General features: G+C 45.3%; 1 protein-coding gene across 3 annotated transcripts in view; it reads right to left on the bottom strand.

The window, feature by feature from the left end:
- SNTA1 (syntrophin alpha 1) overlaps positions 1-21,524 on the bottom strand; it is a 385,016-nt gene that overhangs the window by 289,799 nt on the left and 73,693 nt on the right. For all 3 annotated transcript variants that reach the window (XM_069652132.1, XM_069652133.1, XM_069652134.1), the window contains exon 2: positions 7,506-7,691. In XM_069652132.1, the coding sequence (XP_069508233.1) occupies positions 7,506-7,691 (186 nt within the window). The remainder of the gene's footprint in view (positions 1-7,505; positions 7,692-21,524) is intronic.

Here is a 21,524-nt window from a genome sequence, read left to right as displayed (position 1 = left end):
GGGCAAAGACATTCTCTAGGCCGACTTTGTACATTAAAGTACAAATACATCTAAAATCAGTAACTACGGTTAGCCGCCCCATAGGCTCCTATCCATTGCCTGAGTGCGGAGGGCTGCCACTACGGGCAGCCACTATTTCGCCTGCTGTGAATTTTGTGAATACATTTTGCTTAAATCTTTGCTAGTGCCTTAAGGTAGGCCCAAAGTGTTGTACATAAATGTTCTAGCCAACCATAGTCTGGCACATTCGATATTTGGTTATGATGTCCTGTGCGTCGTGGACCATAATTAACAAGCCCCACAGCAATCAGAGCATGTTACTGCCCGAGCAAGTTCTGCCACACTTCTGTATCTAAAGCTGCCATTCTTCTTGTTGTAACATTTTGTATACATTCCTAGGACTTCTAATTTCTGCTCTACAAGTAAAGGGTGACTTAAGTAGAACAAGCCAGTTCGCACTCTGAGCGACATGCTCAATCGACCCAAAATATCTGAAACCTCTGCCATAAATTCTGCCATATATCTGTGTTACTATTTCAGAGAGGCTAGCAGGATCTAAGAACGAAATGACGAGGGAATAATTGGACTTCAAGTGCTTCATGCACCTCATCACCATTTATGTTCTTCCATCTCATCAGCCTCTGCGTGATCAGTCAAGGCTCCCCAACAGATAAAAAGGCAGACAACATCAAGCAAAGCTTTGTGGCCACTAATGAGATCCAGCACCCTAACATTTTTATCGATTCCCAGAGGAATTCCCCTGATGTCCTACAAACTTGGTCTATCGTGTTAGTGTCTGCAATTTACAGATCTCGTGCCCCATTCACTGGGCCAGGTGCTAAACTGTAATCCTGCCTAACATTCTTGGGTCCTTCATTTCGGGTGGTAGAATGTTCAGTATCTCCTCTCAGACTTATCTAAGAGGTCAAGATTTGGTCCATTCCAATTTCAGCAGTGACAACCCCCCGCCCCCCACCTCCTAAAATTAACCAACTTGTTCCCCTCGACAGAAGTCAAGTAGTCTGTCCATAGCTACTTAAATCCACGCAACGGATCAGTTTTCATGATTATGACAGGCCATTATACAAATTCCCCAGATAAACACTTTGCTCCCCATTAAGGTTTAACAGCATTAAGAACTATAAATTGGCAGACACCATGGGAACCACTGCAATTTGAGGTGCCAACCCAGACTTCATTAGGATTGCGAACCCCCAATATTTATTTATTTTTATTTTATTGTTTGCTTGTTAGACGCTTATACAGCAAGAGAAATACTGTCAAAGCACCCACAGGTCGAGGGGAGGGAACAAAGGAGTAAAATACAATACAGTACAAAACACAAAACAGTGGGGAACCGGATTAAAGGACGAACCTACTATGCATTGTGAGTATTCAGAACATGCAAGTGCAGCAAGGCAGTGGGTAGAGGGGTAAGTGCCTGGGAGTCCGGGATCATGGATGAGCCACAGGTGAAGTGCTAGGGTTGTTGAGTGCTACATGGGAGTGTCAAGGTAAGTGCAGAGGGTAGACAGGAGCTGGGCTGATTGGGTGTGGGAGGTCTGGGGCCCCGAAGATGCTTAAGGTCCACGGACACCAATCACAGCAACTGTGGGATTAGCAGAGGAAAGAAGAAGGGAAGGAGGAGGTAAAGAGGAAAGCCTTGAGGATCTACCACCTACCCTCTGTTTAGCAAAACGCTTTACACACAGAGTTGGTTCCAGAGGAACGTAGTGGTCTATAGTGAGCGTATTTAGTAAGAATGTTGAAGATGTGGTCCCTGTCTACATCGTGCTTTTTTGGCAGCCCCAACTTCAAAAATGACAAAACCATCTACATTTCTATCTTTGTACGTTCATTTCTCCTTTAATGAAATAATATCGTATGTGGTTAAAATATCAATATTAGGATTATCAGTTTTCTCTTTCCATCCTCTAATATTCAAAGAAACAATCTGTACTGTGGTTGGCCAGGCTTGAGAAAATGTTACATCTATGTTACTGGCTTCTCTGGCATCATAGATGGCAAATTGAAATCCATTGTTAAAGCCATCTCTTCTAAAGCACCAAGTGCCTCAAATCTATTCTCCATTACAATTGCTCCTGTTGGCTCTCTTCTGAGTGTGGCGGTACGTAGCTAGATCCCCCTAGATTTATGCAGTCCATTATCTACAGTACACGCTGGCCCATATATTACTTTATAGAGTAGTTGTCCATTCGCCCCTCCCCAGACATTTTGAGGCGCACAAAATAATGCCCCTTGACTTTTGCTGCCTACAACATGTCTAGTTCTACATATTAGTGCTTTTAGACTGCGAGTAGTTTGCCCTTCCCCAGGCGTTATGGCACATAGAATTCTGGATATTTTTAAAATTGAGAGTCTGCTTAGGTGGAGGAAAATACACCGAGAGAACTAAAATCTTGCACTTCGGTTAAAAACAAGATTGGAATTACACAGGAATCCAACATTGGAAAAATGCATTAAATACAAATCAGCACCAATATATTTCTTTGCAGAGACAACCCAGCCTATTATTTTTGCCATCAACACATTTCTAGGATTAAACTTGGGTCCATCAATCCATGTACCGATCCAGTGCATCACTTTGCTGAATAAAGACAAAGTACCCTTTGTTGAAGGATCTATCTTTACTATCACACCCACTACCAAGGGAGATGCCTCTGGTGGTAAAGACAGAGACTGATGACTTGGATTTTCGTTATGTTGGTTCCTGAGAAATAGTATGAGGATTCCGGTTTTGTAGGAACTTCAATTGAAAACCGAGGATTTAGTCAGATGTACCTGCCAATTCTTTAGATCTGGTCTCATTTCCTGCATTGGTAGAGAACTTGGACAAGGCGTTGTCCGCACATTCTAAGCCATAGGGGGGCCCATGCATTTCTCCACTAGCGAAGCACTGTTCTTCCATGGATCATCAACCACAACCTGAATCTGAGGAGCATCAGTGCCTTCTTCTGATTCATGGATTGTACTGCCACTTAGCAAGATGTTCATCACTTAGAACAATATCCTCTGTGCTTCCAGGGGGGATCAGTAGATGCAAGTCCATTTCTTGGTTGCCTGGGTTCTATTCTTAGGCTGTCAAGATACAGTAATCACCAACTAATAAAATCACAAATTACAAAATACTAGAGCTGATAGAACCACAATAGGTACTTAAGTACTTTAAGCTATAGAAACGCTAAAACCAAACAATGTCCCCGCTCGTGACGGATTTACGGCTAGCTTCTATAAATCACTGAGCCAGGTGCATCTTTAACTCTATCAGAAATGGCGGCATTCTCCAGACTTCAATTACCCAAATTCTTAAAATGGGTAAAGATCCCAAACAATGCTCTTCCTCTTCATACAGGCCCATAGCTTTACTGAACCTAGATTCCACGATATTTACTAAAATCCACACTATTAAGGCTAGAGATGTTTTTGCTTGCACTCATAGATCCCGAGTAGTCAGGGTTTATCAGGGGCCGGAGCATGGTAGACAATATAAGAAGAGTACTACATTTAGTAGATAAATCTGGTAGAAGCCAGTTCACTCACTCCTAATGGCACTTGACAGGAGAAATCATGTGAGCGTGTAGAGTGGGGGTTTCTACGGGAAGCATTACAGACGTTTAACTTGGGGCTCAAAATGTCCCAGATGATTCCAACTATGTGACTCCCTCTGCACGGCTACTAATCAATAGGGCTCTGAACGCACCGATTCAAACGAGTAGAGGCACAACAGGGCACAAATCCGATCCCTGATAGATTGGGTGTAAAGGGACTCAGAGAGAAATTATGGGCAACTATGGAGCAGGCTGTAGCGAGAAGACACTTATGGAGGTTACCTTGTAACATGCAACCCCAGAACCTTTACTCCAACCCTATAACCCAGGTTTCCCTCGAGGTATGACATAGTATTTGTAAACAGGAGTGGGCCCACCACCTTCCCCTCCCCATACACCCCATTAATACATAATGATAACTTCACTCCCAGGAGGACAGACAGAGCGTTTATGACTTGGCTAGACAAGGGGATAAGTAAAATAGGGGCCTATTTTTGAATGGGAAAATCCAGACTTTTGAACAATGCAAGGGGAACCAGGGCCTTGAAGAGACCGATAGATTTAGATATATGCAGGCTAGCAATAGGGTTTTCCACCCCACCAATGTTACACTGGCGATGAGGGAGATGACGGTTGGAATTGGTGTTTCAGGAGTCAGCAGAGTCGAAGGGGTTGATCGCTAGGATATGTTATATTAGAAGCTTTTATAGCGTGCACGTTCACCCGAAGGCATCTTGGCGCAAGGATTGTCCAGGTCACAGAGTATCGGCTAAAGAAGAAGGGTTTCCAAAGCACGCCTAAATGAGATGGTTTTCCAGCCCCCTCAGACACAGGGGGAGGCCATTCCATAGTTTGACGGCTGCGAACGAAAAGGCTCGACACCCCACTCGGGAAAGACGAACTCTAGGGATGACCAAGAAATGGGCCACACTCTAGCGGAGTAGACGAGACGGAACATAACAGTGTAAATGTTCCCTCAGATATTCAGCCCCATGTCCTGACACTGCCCGGTGAACCAGGCAAATATATTGAAACTTGATTATCTGGGCAACCGGAAGCCAGTGAACATCACACAGCACTGGACTTAATGTGGACTCCAAACAGGGAGTTGTTTGCCACATGTGCAGCGAGATTTTGCAGCAGTTTAAGTCGGTGGATTGACCCCAAAGGTTGGGCCAGATAGAGCGCAAAGCGCATTGCAGTGGTCTATCCGACTTGTGATCAATAACGCTACCACCAGTGGTCTTAAGTGGCCCAGCAGGAACGGAAGTACCCGGTGCAGAGTTCTAAGCATAAGGTGACCTTACAAATCATTTGGGGGGGACATAGACAGGGAAGAAGAAAGACGCACCCGGAGTGGGGAGATCACCCAACGTGGGAGGCCAGAGTAAAGAAGACCACCGCCCAGATTCAGAGGGAGAAATGACCACCAGGGCCTCCATTTTATCCCCATTAAGTTTCAACCAGTTCTAAATCAATAAATGTGCTTAATATGTCTGGGCGTCGATCCTATTGTGAGGGTTCAGAGCGTGAACAGGGTTTCAGTGTAGGATTTATGGGGGAAATGGGATTTCAATCTGCCCACGACTCCAGGAAACCCAATCTAAGATACTGAAACACCAGCAAGACGAAATTATATAAATCCAAATAGCTCTAAAACTTGTTGGAGAGGGTGTGGATTGGAAGGCACATTACTGCATGTACTCTGGTGTTGCCCTTTGAAACAAAACTTCTTGCTGGTGGTGAGATCTAAGCTGAAAGAGATCTTAAAAAGGTATAAATTCCAAGTGATCCTTTGTTGTGAATCCCAGGTCTGAATGATGCACGCAAACTAACTATTCTCCATTTCTGGAGACAGACGGAACCCCCCCCCCCCCCCCAACGACAAATGAGTGGCTCGACAAAGCTTGAAACGTTCTGGCAATGGGGAAATTGACAGGCAATATGAATGACTCCTTGATGTCCTTAATTACTATGTGGACGCCTTTATAAATTATATGCAAAAAGATTTCAATGCCCTATCCTGCCTGTTGTGATTACGGGCACTTTTGAGTTACCCTGATCAAATAACCCTGTAGAGTCCAACGGATATGTCGCTCATAAATTGAATCGACTGATTGTTGGTTGGATTGGGGTGAGCGGGGGGGATACACAATTCTGCTGAACATATTGTATTGCAATACCGGCCGATACCGGAGTTTGTTATGATTAAAAGAAAAACAAAAAAACAATGAAATATTGTATTTAAAATAATACAAATACTAGAGCTGTTCAGATTAATAAAAGATTGGCAATTGACGGAGAAAATAGCTAACTTAAAAACATGCCCCAAACGCCTAGCCACCTTGATTGAGCAGAACACTTTTAAGTACAGTGGGTGTGCAGTAAATGTGCAAATGATGGCACCTAATTGGCCATATAGACTTGATAGCCCTGGGATGGATAAAGCAATTAAGTGCATCAAAGTACAACAGAATGTGCCAATGTGCAGTGGAAATGACAGGCCTCACATGGGAAAGCTCACACGGTCCTAAAGTCATATCAGAGACAACATTAGAGAGAGGTTTGTCAGGACTGCACGTTAACTTAGTTGAATCGTAGCAGCCACTGTTTAGGGGATGCTAACGTGTACAATCCAAGAAATGAGGAGAGGCTGTTAATTCACACAGAGAAGCAGACTACCTAGATCTCTTTCACCTGGTCATCCACCAGCTGAAAGCACTTCCTCTAAACCAGGCTTCGGGGGAGCTGAGGGGAAGCCAAGTTATACCAGAGCATCAGGGAAGAGAGCCGGGGGAGGGGGGGGGACCAATTGCGAGCACAGACGCTGGTAGCGAGGTATATGTCAAGCAGTGGAACAGCAGGAAAAAGCCTGCCGCACGTCTTCTCAGCGCTGGGCAGCTTTAACAGATGTGCTCAATTGCTCGTGCCTCCTTTCTACTTCCTTCTGGTAACTCCTGCAGCAGGGATCCACCCGCTCCCACGTCCTGTTCTTGTAGTCTGTTGTAGAGGGCCTCTCACTGGTTTCCCTACACCCCTGCTCAATAGCCTCCTCACATCTCTCTAATGGTCTTGTTCCTCTGGAATACTCTTCCATTAACTGGCTTCTCCTGCTCACTATTCACTCCCCTCACCTCCTCTGGTCACCAGGGGTACAACATACTCGATGTCCTAGCCATTCCAGGCTGATCTTCACCCCCGTCTTTTGCCTCTTCCTCATCCTCCTCTTGCACTGCCTCTCCCCCTGGTGCCTCACAATCACCTCTTGTTGCCTCACCCTCCCCCACCAGATATCTTCCACATACTTTCCATTCCTTTTCCAATGCCTCTAAAACTGATACCTGAAGCCTCCTATCCTCTTTCTCCAATTCCCCGCCAAAACTCAGCACATAGCCCACACACCACCACCTCGCCTCTTCTCTTCCCCTCCCCTCCCCTCCCCTTGGGTCTCTCACACTGTTCTGCCAACTCCAAGCCCTTTCATAAGGGCCTGTCCCGGTCTGCCTGGACCTGCCCTCAGACCAGACAGGTGTTTGGGGCTTTTGTATTACAAAATGTGATTGGTTTGCTTAAATCATTACATAGTTTCCTGCTTGTGGTGCATGCTCTGCCTGTTCCTGGTGCACGGGACTCAAAAATGCTAGCCAGGTTTGAACCAACGAGAGCCATTTCTTTGCTATGCGAATCCCTTAAAAAGGGAAAAAGGGCCTTGGTGAGGCCCAGGGACAAATCTCTGCCATTTAGCCAGAGAAGGGTGGGGTAGACCAGCAAACAGCCTCAAGCCACGCCTTCCCCCTGATCCCGACACACCTAGATAGTCGTAACTAGCCCCACAACTATACCTAGCCCCACAACTATACCAAGCCTTACTCTTGCAGCCAGACAGGAAACGTGGTCAGACCTCAAACCTCTTCAATTGAAGACATTACCACTTACCATCTAGCACCACCTCCTTGCCAGTCCTCTTGAGCGCTTGCACTGCCTCGTCGTGTGTGGCGTCAGACAGGTCACAGCCGTTCACAGACAGGATAGCATCCCCCACATACAATGCCTCAGTCTGATCCGCTGCCAAGCCCTTGAAGATCTTTGAGATTAAGATGGGCATCTTGTTCTCTCTACCACCTATATTCCACAAACAAAAACAAAACACCACAACAGGTCAGTTTCAATCTCATTTACTACTAAAAAGAAATAGAATTGCACACAAACCTATGACAAGCTACATGTTTTATGGGTTATATTTAGCTTTATACATAGCATCTAATAGCCATCTAATGACCTTAATTTTGTTCAGTGACCAGTCTAGTAGAAATGTCGAGAATGCGGAGCCTGCCTTTTTTCCAGATGAGTTGGGAGTTTTCCCCCTCCAAATACTGATATCCCAAAATATGGAAAAAAACCTTTTTCAAATCTGCGTCAATGACTACGATGGACATGGGGATTATATTAGTCTATCTGCACTTTCACTATGCCAGTCAGTGGTCAGAGAAGTAGACGGTGTAATGATTCAGTAGGATCTACAAGCAGAAACCTCCTAAAAATGGAGTGGAAAGTTATCACACACTACGAATTGAAGTCCCTCAAAGCAGTCATCACTATAGGAGGTACGTATACATTTAGATTGAAAGGGAATAGCCATTCCAACTATTGGAGGAAAGCTACTGAGGAATGAAGCACCACCATGCTGAGAATTCTAGTGAGGCCTCGTTTCTCTGCTGCCACATTCTTCAGATTCCAGATGGAAACCGTGAATCCTGCGAGGACTGCCTGTACCTCCTACCGTGGGAACCTTTGCCTTTTCTAGGGATTTCATGGTCAGGCACCAGGTCCACTAAACTATTTTCTCCCTGGAAGGCCGTCCCCAATCTAGGAACTGCAGAGTCGCCGCAACCATATTCACAAAGAGTAATAGGACACTAACCAAACATGGTAAACCTCAGCCATTCATGGATGTTAATTTGCCTATCCACAGAGCCTACCCGTTAACATATTTAACAAGCTTCTTCTCTTGAGCACACATTTCCTCCATCAAAGGCACTCCTCAAATACTAAAATTAGCAACATATCAAAGACTGCTGCATTTTATCACAAATTCAGCACAATGTCAATAACATTCTGCAAAACGCTCATCCTCTCTATTGTTAAAATGTTGCATTCACTGATCGAGTGGATTGTCTAAGAAGAGCGTTCAATCTTTTTAGAAAATACCAATTTGGTCCCCCTCTACCCTTCCCCCCTCCACTTATGCACTTTGAGTCGATTGTGTACACCTTAAATGAAAGTTTGCCATCTCACATATGTATTTATTTATTGTGCATTTGGTAGGCACTTCTACAACAAGTAAATTGTGTTTCAAATTGCCCACATGGCAACAGGGAGGGGAGGGGAACATGGGATTGAAACAATATATACACTAGAAGAGAAAGACAAACCTACTAGGCCTTGTGAGTATTCAGAACGTACAAGTGCAGAGAAAGAAAAGGGCGCCGGCAGGTGGGGGGTAAGTGCTGCAATGTCCGTGCTCGTGGGTAAGCATTAGATGTAAGTGCCAATTGTATAGTAAGTGCTAGGGAGCGCAGAGCTGCAATAAGGTGGGTAAGTGCAGGCCAACAGTGAAGTAGGCCAGTGGGTGCTGAGGCAAGTGCTATGTGTAGGCAGAAGCTGACGCGATTGAGTGTGGAAGGCCAGGGCCCCAAGGACACATAAGAGCCCTGGTAACCAATCGTAGAAACTGCGAAGTTAGCAGATGAGGGAAGAAGGGAAGGAGGAAGTGAAAAGGAAAGTCTTGAGGAGGTTCCAGAATTTGAGGCTGTCCGGCTCTAGACAAGGCAGAAGGGGAGGCTGTTCCACAAGAGAGTCTGCCGAGGAGAGAGATTGACCGTGTGGCCCCAGACAGCCTTGTGGATGATGCAGAGGGATATGAATTTAATCCGTACAGCAACCGAGAGCCAGTGAAGAGTTTTTAGGGCAGAAGAGATGTGGTCCCTGGCTCGAGGCCAAGTCTTGCTGCCCTATTCTGGATTTGTTGGAGGGGTTGTAAAGAGGAAGGGGGTAAATTCAAGAGTATTCTATTGCAGTAGTCAGCTTAGAGAGAACCAGAGCTCTGGTAACATTTAGCTTCTGGGGAAAAGTGACAATTCCTTTGAGAAGGAAGAGTTGAAAGATGGACTTCTTGGCAATGTCGTGGATATGAGGCAGGAAGAAGAGAGGAGTCGAAAAGGACTTCGAATGAAGGAGAAGGGGGAGAGCCCATAGAGTATGGCCAGAATGAGGGGAAGAAAGTGGGAGCAGGGGTGCCAATAGGAAGGATCTCAGTCTTGCTGGCATTGAGGCAGTGATCATTGGAGGTGCACCAGGACTGGACAGCAGATAGGCAGCCGGGATGGTGGAAGAAGCAAGAGGGTCAGCAGGAAGTTTGAAGAAGAGTTGAGTGTCATCTGTGTAGCACTGGATGTTGGGGGAGAAGGAGGAAATGTGCGCCAGCCAAGCAAGATAATTGTTAAAGAGTCAGGGGGAGTGGTTGGAACACTGGGGGACACCACAGTTGGAGAAGGAGGTAGGGGAGCAGAAGGTGCCCAGAATAACCTGGGATGTACGATTAGTTAGGAAGGAGGTCAGCCAGTCCAGTGCTCGCTCCGAAATACCAAGGGTATCATGAAGCTGTTTTAGGAGGATGGAGTGGTTGACTGTGTCAAAGGCAGAGGAAAGATCAAGTAGAATAAGGACAGCTGGAGAGTTGTGAATCCAAAGATGCCAGCAGTTCTTCACGGGTGTTCAGAAGCAGTTTCCATGCCTCTGGATGATCACATTCCAGATTGATGGTCGTAGAGACTGACCGACAGTGTGTGAGGTACATTGGGGGAAGGCCAACTTCTCCAGGAGTTTCCTGAAGGGAGCGATAGAAATAGGGCGGTAGTAAACTGGCCAAGTAGGGTCTGCTGAAGGTTTTTTCAGGAAGGGGCGCACAAGGGAGTGCTTGAGGGAGGTGGGGAAAGATCCAGAAGTAAATGAGTGGTTGCAGAAATCAGCAGTGGCAAGAGAGCCAATGTTGTCCTTGATGGTTCTGGAGTAGCAGGGGGAAACCTGTTTAGAGGGTACCTTCACAGAGCGGACAACTACGGTGACTTCATCAGGTACGACAGGGGAGAAGGAGGAGAGAGAGGAAGAAGGAGGGTAGGAGGCCATAGAAGGCAAGGGGGAGGGGTTGGTAGCAATGGTGTTCAGGATGTCCAGAGTTTTGTGGTGAAGTGTGCGGCCAGTGTGTTGCAGAGGGCCTGGGAAGAAAGAGGAGAGGAGGAAACTGCGGAAGGGTTGGCTAGTTTCCTGCAGGATTTTAAAGCGTTCAGCCGTGTTGTTGGATGCACCTGGTACCTGTGCCTGGATGTGGGTCCTTTTTCGTGGCACAGATGGAGTCTGTATTGCCTTTGGAGCAGACGGCAGGCCAGTTTGTCAGAGGGTGAGCATGAGGTTTGCCATTTCCATTCTGCAGCTCTGCACTTGTGTTTCAGGGCTGCAAGTTCGAGTCATACCAGGTATTACGCTTAGAGGCAGGCTTCCGGTGGATCCTCAGGACTGGGGCAAGAATATCTAGAATGCTAGTAATGTCTAGATGGAGGTTACCGAGAGCAGAGTCAGCAGTAGCATCAGGGGTGGTGGGAGAGGTAGGGGATGAAGGTGGATGAGAAGGCAGCAGGTGACACTCGTTTCATCAGACGGATGTTCGCAAACAAGGTTGGCAGGGCTGGAGGAGGTGCTGTTAGAAGGCCGAAGGGACCCAGGGAAGAAGAGAGGAGAGCGTGGTTCGACCAGGAGAGGTGATCAGAGGTGGGGTGGGGAATAGTGAAAGACCAGAGTGGATGATGGCATCAAGAGTGTCCTCCCGAGTGGGTTGGAGCAGACAGGAGAATGGAGAGGGAGAGCAAGGACAAGGAAGACAGTATATGCTGTGATAGAGGAGTCCAAGTGGATGTTGAAGTCACCCAAGAGAAGGATTTTGGAGGTAGTAGCAAGGAGAGAGGAGCAGAAGTCAGCCCATTCAGAGAGGAACGCGGTAGTGCCGGGGGGCCTGTAGATAGTGGCAATGGTCAGAGATGAGGAGGGAGAGATAGCCAGCTTGCAGACCAGGCTCTTGAAGAAAGAGTAAGGCTGAGTGGCTATGAGGGAGGCAGGAACCCACCTCAGGGAAGATTAAGGCAACCCCACCACGTGGGGTCGCGGCTTGAAAAAGATCTTGTAGCCATCGGGGAGAAATGAGTCAAAAGCAGTGACTAAGCAGGATTGAGCCACGTCTCGGTAAGAGCGAGAATGTCGCGGTCAATATCTTCAAGAAGGAGGCAGATGTCAGCGGAGTGTTTGTTGGCTGAGAGGGCGTCAAGTGTGGCCAGATGAAGGAGGTCTCCGCCTTTTGAAGGTTTTCCGAGGAGGTGTACAGGGGCGTGGTACACCAGTCGGAAGGAGGACAGAATGAGTAGTTGGGGGGCTGGGCGAAGTTAATGAGGGATGGCATGCGCCGGTTAAAGAGAAGGAGGCTGGTTTGAGGACCCTGAACCAAGAGATAGTGCCAGTATGTTAGACATTAACGATACAGCGGGATGATGAGGAGCCCGCCAAGAGCACTTCCCACTTGCTGCCACCATTAATGGGAGAGGATGTGAAAGGGGAGAAAATAGAGATCAGATGAAGCATACATAGATCTGGGGAGGGGACAGAGAAGAGGATATTGGTGAAGACGTGTCTGGAAGTTGCACTGACAGATGTCTGCGTATGGTAGGCCAGGGTTGGCACGCCAGATGCCTTTTATGTGTTTTTTTTCTTCCAGACTTTACGAGAGAGCGAAGGTAGGTGGCAGTGTAGCAGTTAGAGAAGATGGGAGAGATGGTGAGTGCCATCAGAGTGGCAGAGGATAGTTGATGGAGAGAAGGGTGGCTGCACTGCACTGTCCTAGCCAAACTCACCAGGCAGCCTAGTAGTTAAGAATGGCACATAAATGCAATGCAGAATGTGGGGTGCAAGATGATACACACGCACACACACGCACACACACACACACACACACATCCCCCACCCCCCCCCCTCGTTGGGCCTAGCGGCCGCAGTGCCCCCTGCCTGCCTCCTTCACACCCTCCTGGGCCCTGGGGAGCAACATCTCGGCCTTTGTGGCTGACCCCATTTCAGAGGAGCACAATGAGCAGCAAGGCCCTCCAGGAGCGCCTTATTTAATTTCTTTTTTAAAAAATGTTGCAGACCCCGAGGCCTTTCTGATCCCCCAGCAGCCCGCTCCCACCCCACACCCTCTTCCTGCTTTCTCTTCCCTCCCGCCTCCCAACCCGCCCAGGCCCGTTCTCATTGGTCCTCTCACCCTTCATCACTGGTCCTCCCCAGGGCAGCCCTCTGCCCGTGCAGCCCCCGGCTAAGGGCCCCAAGGCCAAGGGCGGCTCCAATAGAGGCGGCTCCAGGAAGTGTCAGCAGGTGTCTGTAGGGGAAGCCAAGAAAGCCAGCAGACACCAACAAAACTGAGTGTGGCATGGGTGGGGTGTAGAGCAATTACTCTACTCCAGAAAGCCCCCGTCACTCTACCTTACCTTCCATAGCGTAGACTGCCATAGACTTAGACAATACATACTTAGGAAGACTTGTGACCACTGTAAATGGATTGTAAATGTTGCCTTGTGATGCATATTAACTTACTTGCCAATTTTAAGCTAGGGCCACACCTGTAGGGAACTGAACTTTAACTTGCGCCGCATCTAGATAGAAATGTGATTGTTAGCATGTGCCACACTCAGGATTCTTAACCTTAGCCTCCGTCGATCTAGATAGAAATGTGATTGTTAGCATGTGCCACACTCAGGATTCTTAACCTTAGCCTCTGTCGCATCTAGATAGAATTTAGAATTCCAAACTTAGAATTCTGAACCTTGGCTTGCGCCGCATCTAGATAGGAATGTGAAGGTCAGCATGTACCACACCTAGATGTACAGCAATGCCAACTAACCAACCAACTAACAATTTCATCCCTCTGCATACACCTCTCAAACTCTAACCAAACACAACCACAAGCCTAAAACGCAGCAATCTGCACAAACATCACAACGATGCAACAACAAAACAAACCACACAGACTTGCACAACAGCACACGACGATTACTGACCGTAAAACACCCCAAGCCCAGTCAACGGACCCACCGGGCTGAGGCTGCCAACAGCACATCACTGCTCTCATGCACTTTTCCAGCTTATTCCCACTAATCCACTCCCTCTCCTCCCCTTTTTCAGAGCCGCCAGAGCGCTAGGGGACCACTTCGGTGGTGACAGTGCGCGGTACAAATGTCCTTTAACATTAACATTCAAACAGGGCAGAAACTAATATGCTGAAGCTGTGGTTATCAGTCACTTTTCATTTCATATCATCCAATTCACCACCCAATCTGCATAGAGTGAAAGCATCATATATTGTACAACTTCTATATACATTTGCAAACCCTCCACATTCAATTGATTTTAGGCCTTGAACCTTTGATCAAAACCTAGCATTAACCAAGATTCTCTTGGGCACATCCTTGAGTAGATTACAACAAACGAAAGATGCTTGAAAACGTTTTACTCGAAGCAGTACTGACGGGACCAGGAAATTACCCTGCTCTCATACATGCCTCCCATAAATATAGGTCTCTGAAACGAGCATGCACTCCCAGGCCAGCAACGAAGTCTAGTAATACGGTTGAAAAAGAAACAACACTTCCTCGCTAGGAGATATTCTCCTGGAAGATTTCTCCAAAATGACAGCTTGCCTAGTCACCTCAAACCAGTGACACAGTTTCGAAGTGTCAACAAGACTTTGCACTCCACACACTGCAAAAGCTTCAGAATGCAACACGCCACTTCATCTAAAGGCAAAATAATTCCCATCTGCATCAAATCCACAAAAGGAGCCTGTACTGGCCAAGAGCTCACAAAGGGACTTTAAAAGTACCATGTCTGGCTTACAGCAGCCTCACTATCAACGCCAAAAGACAGAGTCACTTTCTGCCTGCATTCTTTGCTCTAGGCATGTCCATCTACTTTGCTCACAGCACAAATAAGTAGACAGTTTTCTGCAATCGGCCCACAATCTGCCACAATCGCCCGATCGCTCCTGCAGTTCAGGGAAATGCAGAAGAGACACCTATTATGACATATTGCATGCCACTTGTCCCCCATAATCCCCTCGTTTTTCCATGCAGCTACTTTAGCTAACCATATCAAACATAACAGTAGTGTATTAACACCCACAACTTCTGATCCAAACCCGCCCCAACAGTCCGCGTCAGTCACGGGAATCTCTCACTGATGCTCATGGGCCAAGAGGCAATGAGGGTTGCATGTGCACATTAAGAAAAAGGGTGAACACGTTCTTGGACAACAAACCTAGATCCTTGCTCTGGCAGATATTTTGAATGAACAGTTCATGAACACCACATATAACTGCTACAGACAAAATGTATGAAGATCACGGACATGTTACCCCATCATCAAAAGTAGATCTAAAACGGATTAAATAGATTGACAACTGGAACAAAATGTTGCATTATTTTGTCTCAGGATGCTAATTCCATTATCTTCTGGGCAGTGGACCACATTAGATTGTGATGGCACTTGGACCAGGTTAACTTGAGATGCAAACTATTACCAGCTACAGACTGTCGCCTTAGGGATTATTGTGCAAGTGTCCCAAAAAAATAACAAGCCTTCATGAGATTACTGATATGGCATTCTCTTTGGGTCAAATAAATTGCCCTGCAACGCCCATACACAAACCTTGACAAATGAGAACATCCAGAGCTAGCGAGCTGGAGGTTGTCGAAGAGAAGAGCCAGGTTCAGAGCCTTTCTGAAGTCGAGGTGATTTTCAATGCAAAAGATATTTAAAGTGATCATGTTCCAGATGGTGGGAGCTTGAACTGAGAAAGCTGAGCTCCCTATTCTCGATTTTGTCACTGGGATGACGAGGAGAAGTGCTGCACCTAAACTGAGGTTTCTGTTAGGCCTGTATTTGTAAGTTTATGCTGAAGGTATTCCAGTTCTGGGTAGTGCTCGGTGGGTGATGCACATTGCCTTGAAGGTGGATGGTCGCCCGTTCAGAAGACAGTGAAGGACACAGGGGGCTGTGAGATGTGTTCTCTAGGGCCTAGGAGGAGCCTTGCGGCTGTGTTTTTTACCTGTTGGAGTTTGCTTAGTTGTGTTGCAATGGATCCCAGGTATAGGGCGTTAGCATAATCTGAACCTGAAAGCAAGATGGCCACAATTGCGGAGACTGTGAGGGAAGGTCAGGTAGGAAAGCAGGCAGCGTAAAATGCAAATGTGTAGGTAGCAGCTTTTTGTCATGGAGTTGTTGCAATGAGATAGGGTCAGGTCCGCGTTCATATTGCATCTGAGGTTTTTTTACTGTGTTGGAGGTGGTGGGCCTAGAAAGAGTGGCCACAGGCTGGGTTCGGGAAAGAGGAAGGTCTTCCCGCAGCGCATGTTATCAGTTTTGCCTAGGTTGAGTACAAGGTGATTTCTGAGAGGCATTTGCAAGATTGGGGAGGTGGCAGATGGGCCCTTTGGGATTTTGAAGACTATTTGGGTGTGTGTAGCATGCAATCTTACACGCCGTGTCATGGAACCTGATGACACGGTGTGGAATGGTGAAGAGTGACGGCGCAGAGGAGGAGAAGGCGGTTGAAGGGAGAGATGAGGTGGCGAGGCAGAGCTCGCTTTTCATAGCATTCTATTTATGAACTGTGCACATACATTCAATAAACCTGCACACAGTTAACGTTCTGGTTGTCCTCTTCCTCAGAACTTACCCCAGTGTGGCGAGCTAGAGATCTCTGGCCAGACGTCAGCACCCAAACCGATCACAGGTGAGAGAGCTACAGCAGCGGCCAGCGGCGCTGCGTTCTCCATATTACATAAACTGCAAAAAAAAAGGAAAAAGTGGAAAGGGGTGCTGGGAGGCCCCTTTAGAGGAAAGGACCCGCAAATTGCATGTGTATGATATCACGCGCAGGGCGGCCATTTCGGGAAGTCAGGCATCTTCCCCACAACAACCAATCCTACTCCTACTCGTCTCAGTGTAAAAAACAAAAACTGCCTTCATCAGTTTTAACAAAATTGCAACCAAATAAGCAGTTTTAACATAACACTACTGCAACCAAATAAGCAGCAACCACCACAGCTGCAGGATATCTAGCGATGCAGGGTTTGCCTCCACCCACAATGTTTTAACCAGACATTGATGAACCAATCATCCCCTGGAAAAGATGGCTCAAAGGATCTGAGCATTATGACAACGTAGTTTGTGAAACAAACTATAGTGTACAAAGAAGAAAAAAAATAAATCACTATTCCTACATTGGGCCAGCGGGACAGGACAAATTTGATGACCTACCAGAACAGTTGAATCGAGACATAAATGAATATGAAAAAGCAGTAAAGAAAATGTTGAAGCATTATGAAAAGAAATGAAGCACGATCTTGGAAACATATAAGTTTGTAAAACACGTACAAGAAGAAGGTGAGAATGTAGAACAATGCATCACAGCCTTAAGGAAATTAGCAAGAACACGCAATTTTTACTACCAATTAGATGAGACTCACGGATCAATTTATGCTAGAGTGCAGTAGTAGCAAAGTGAGAGAAAGATTTTGGGCAGATGATGTTCCACCACTTGAGACCGTTTTACGCACGGCGAAACAAGTTGTACACAGAGGTGTGTAAGGACGCAAGAAGAGTAAAACAAATTTCTCTAAAAAATCCCTCAACGGGCACATCTCAACCCATCAGCAATGAATCGGTTGCTACGGTTGAGGGTCAAAATGTGAGAAGGAGATGGAACAGCGACAACAGAGGGAGTAAATGGAGAAATCAGAAGACGTTCAACGATTGACTTTCAGCAAGGAAGAGGGAGGCAAGCAGCAAGGGGAAGAATGTCTGTCAGAACATGCTACAGGTGTGTTAGCCCCCATCGTTGTGCTAATTGCCCAACTTGTTCTGCACTTACAATAATATGCAGAAATTGCAGTGTAAAGGGACATCTTGCCAAATGCTGCAGGAACAAGAATGCAAGCACGAACTGGATCGATGATGGAGAGAGTGATGATGGGGAAGAGGGCATACATACAGTGGGGAATGAAGAAGGAGGAACTGCCGACATCTCTAAAGCTGTTGTGTGCATCAATGGTACCCGCTAGTGATGATGGTTGATTCTGGGGCCAAGTATATGCGCATTCTGGAAGCTGTGTGGAAAGAAATGGGACCCAAGTATCTACGTGACGTAGATTTTAATCCAAGAGTTTACGGAGGGGTGAAAATTGATCTGATTGGATGGTTTAAGATGACCCTAAATGTCAGAGAAAGAGCAGCAGAAGGGTGCGTATATGTATCAAAGAAGGCAGCTTCTCCGCTCCTGAGTTGGACGCATCAGAAACACTTAAAAGTCTGGACCCAAATGCTGAGCAGTCAGTATTCACGGTCCAAGGTGTGAATGAAGATATTAAAAAAGTAGATATCGGAAGAAGTATTTGGGGACGAAATAGGTTGTTCGAGTGGTTTCACGCACCGTATATTGCTGAGAGAAGACAAACCAGTTTCCCAGAAGCTTGTGAATGTTCCTTTGTCAATGAGAGATGAAGTAAAGAAAGAACTGCCGAATCTAGAGGAGCAAGGTATTATAGAGAGCATTGATGCATCTGAATGGGTATCGCCACTAGTGGTGGCGAGGAAAAGCAGAGGGAAGGTCAGTTATTGATTATTAAGGTCAGTTTGTGTAGACCTCAGGCAGCTCAACAAGTGTGTTATTCCCGAATGACACCCACTAACTAATATACACAAACTTATATCAACGATGGGACCAGCAACAGTGTTTTCAACACTTGATCTCACTGCGGTGTATCACCAGATCAAAACTACATCAAGGCATTTGACAGCGTTCATAACACCAGAATGGTTTGTTTCAATATTAGAGAATGCGGTTTTGTCTTATCTCTGGTCTTATAAGAGACTAGGTAGACTTCTCAAGAAACTAAATGATGTTGGAATGACCTTCAGCAAAGAAAAATCGAAAATGAACAGGACGGAAATGGAATACTTGGGTCATGTAATTTTGAAAGGGGGGGGGGATCTCTCCCAAGAAAGATTTGATTGACACAATCAATGCTCCAGATAAGGCGATTACTAGGCCTTTTTACGCATGAGAATCTTGTAAATACGCCAGCTTTATTATTTTCATGGGTACATTTACACACAGATTTAGAGCAGAGGGTGGTGCAAAGTTCAGGATACTTGACAGAAACCAGAAGGCTTCTTGTGATTTATATCTACATGGATGTAATTGCAAGCCACCTCTGAAACAGAATGTATTTCTCTGAAGCCTTTCAAAAAAATAAACTGCACACTGATAAAAGGAATGGTTTCTTTCTATTCAGCCTCAGAAGCACTGTGCATGTTTTCCTAGAATTTTAGGATTGTATAATTAATAAGATGGAAAATTAAGTTGCAATTGAGATTTTTTTTTTTTTAAACAAGTTATGCTTTTTTCCAGTGAAAGCAAATCAGTATTGCACAATTGTATTTTTCAGAGTTCCAGGGCTGTGTGCATAATCATGCAGAGGTAGATCATTTTTACACTTCTAATTTAATTTACAGTGTAATTATAAAAACAGTGTGTAAAATGATGACTGCACAGTCTAGTTTACATCCATTCAACCTTGCAGTCAATGGGGTACGTTACTATAAATGGTCAGCGGCAGCAGAGTCTTTGCTCAACGGTGAGTATTTGTCATTACACTGATCACAGATGTTCTAGTCTCTCAAATCTTCGAGACTACAAATAAAACATCCAAAACCTGACTCTCAAGAAAGTGCAAGCGCCTTTCAAAAACAAACAAATGAAAGTTACATTGGTAATTGAAATAGAAACTCAGCAAAACCTGTCCCTGTGATAATCCAGATAGGAATTTAACTTTATGCAGCGCTTCATAAATGGTTTGTCATACATCTAGATACTGTGATCATTTTACCTCAGTCGATATTCAGTTAACGAACCTCTGAAGGATGTTAGCCAATAAGATAGCTCAGCCGGTTGAGCACTCGTTGCTGCAATCTCTGCTTGATCTGTGGGTGGCGGGTTCGAATTCCGGGATGTCCAACTCCACCTTTCATCCTTTCAAGGTTGATAAAGGAGTACAGACTTTGGTTTGGTGGTAATTGAGCTAAATATGTTCTATGTACAGCGCTTTGCCAAAAGAGCTATATAAATAACCATTTCACCACTAGATTAGATATATAATTTAGAATGGAGTCCTTGCCTCTCTGCACTGTTGTATCATAACATTGGCATACCATTAGGTAGTAATAGCTCCAGGAAATTATCATTAAACATCAAAAAACAATTCCGCTATCGAATCTCAAAACACACAATACAAATTCATGTATGCTTTACTATATAATTGGCTAGGTTTTTGTGATTTCAACATTTAAATATATACAGGAGAGATCAAATGGCCAGAAATAATGCAAGGTGTATTCTGTCACAATGCAGAAAGTGGCCACATAGTAATGATTTCCATACAGTTTTTTCACACTTCGGCTGGATGTCGCATATATTTTACTCTCTTGCGAAGGAGAAAAGTCATTTTTCTGCGCAGAAGGATTTTGGGACGTCGGGAGGAACTACGTGTTTTGGCTGACATTGTTATGAGAGGAGACAAGTTGGTTCCACCTGAGGAATTGAGAGAAAAGATTGTGCGACTAGGATATGAAGGACATCAAGGGATAGTGAAAAGCAAGTGACGAATAAGGAGCCAGCGACAGCATGTGACAATCAGATAGAGAAGATAGTCAGAGAATGTATCCTTTACACCAATAGTGATAAAGGGTGTGTAGGGGAGAAGTGGCTCTCACAGACATCCCTGGGAGACCATGGGAGAAGATAGCTATTTTTTTTTTCTTGATGTTTTAGTTTGGTGTCAAACTTTTCCATCATTGTGAATTGGATAAGTTGTAGTGAGAAAGTATGAAGAGAAAAAAAAGAAGTCTTGTGCTGTGATTCAGGCGTTTCTTCCGTTGAGTTGAAGGATGCTGGAGAGGAAGAGAGAAATTGTGTATATATATTTGTTGTTTTTTCCACTGAGGATGGCAGCCCATCTTTCTTCTGTATTCATTTGTTGCGATGCAAGATCGAAGTGGGTGCCAAATTGCTTGCGTTGAGGTGCGAGGGTCTGACATTCCATAACCAGGTGGAATATGGTTTTCGGTGTTGTTTCAGCTTTGCAGAAGCGGCAATAGTTTTGTGATCTGACAATCTGTCTTGTTGTGGCAAGATGAGAATTTGTTTGTAAAATGTTCAAACAAATTGTTAGAAATATTGATCTGATGGTTTGGTCTGGGAATGATAGAAGATACCACGGTGGTTCATGTATTTTTCTGTTGTCTTTGTTACATTGAAGAGTCCGTTTGTAGCCGTTTTTCATTTGGATGGTTTTGATCCAATCGTTCTGTAAATGTTTGGTTTTGGCATGTTGGGGCGCATGGTTAAGAGTTCTTCAGATATCTCTTCCTTTTCCATTTCTTTAATGATTAGTTTTTTCCATTTTTCTAGCACTGTGTTGTTAAAAGGTGTTTGGTTGGGTTTTCAAAATTTGAATTGCAGGAGTTTTCTCGTCAGATAGTTTTCGATAGATGTCTAATCTTTTCCAGCATACAATGGATCCAATAGATTGAGTTGCTAGTTCATAACGTATTCTCGGCATTGGGTACGAGTGCGGGAGGTGGAGGGTCTTACGGCAAAAGGTTGACTCAAATTTCATCCAGTTTACTTTTTCAGTATTCATCATTGCTTCTGTTCCATATGTTATTATCGGAATGTATTTTAGTCTGTAATAGGCGATGATTGGTCTGAATGAAAATTTTCCATATTTCCTGTGGAGTATGCAT

Source organism: Ambystoma mexicanum, chromosome 3p, assembly GCF_040938575.1.
Source record: "Ambystoma mexicanum isolate Mex_15411 chromosome 3p, UKY_AmexF1_1, whole genome shotgun sequence".
Taxonomy (NCBI): Eukaryota; Metazoa; Chordata; class Amphibia; order Caudata; family Ambystomatidae; genus Ambystoma; species Ambystoma mexicanum.
Note: the sequence above shows the minus strand (reverse complement) of the source record. Positions and strands in the feature narration are given on the sequence as shown.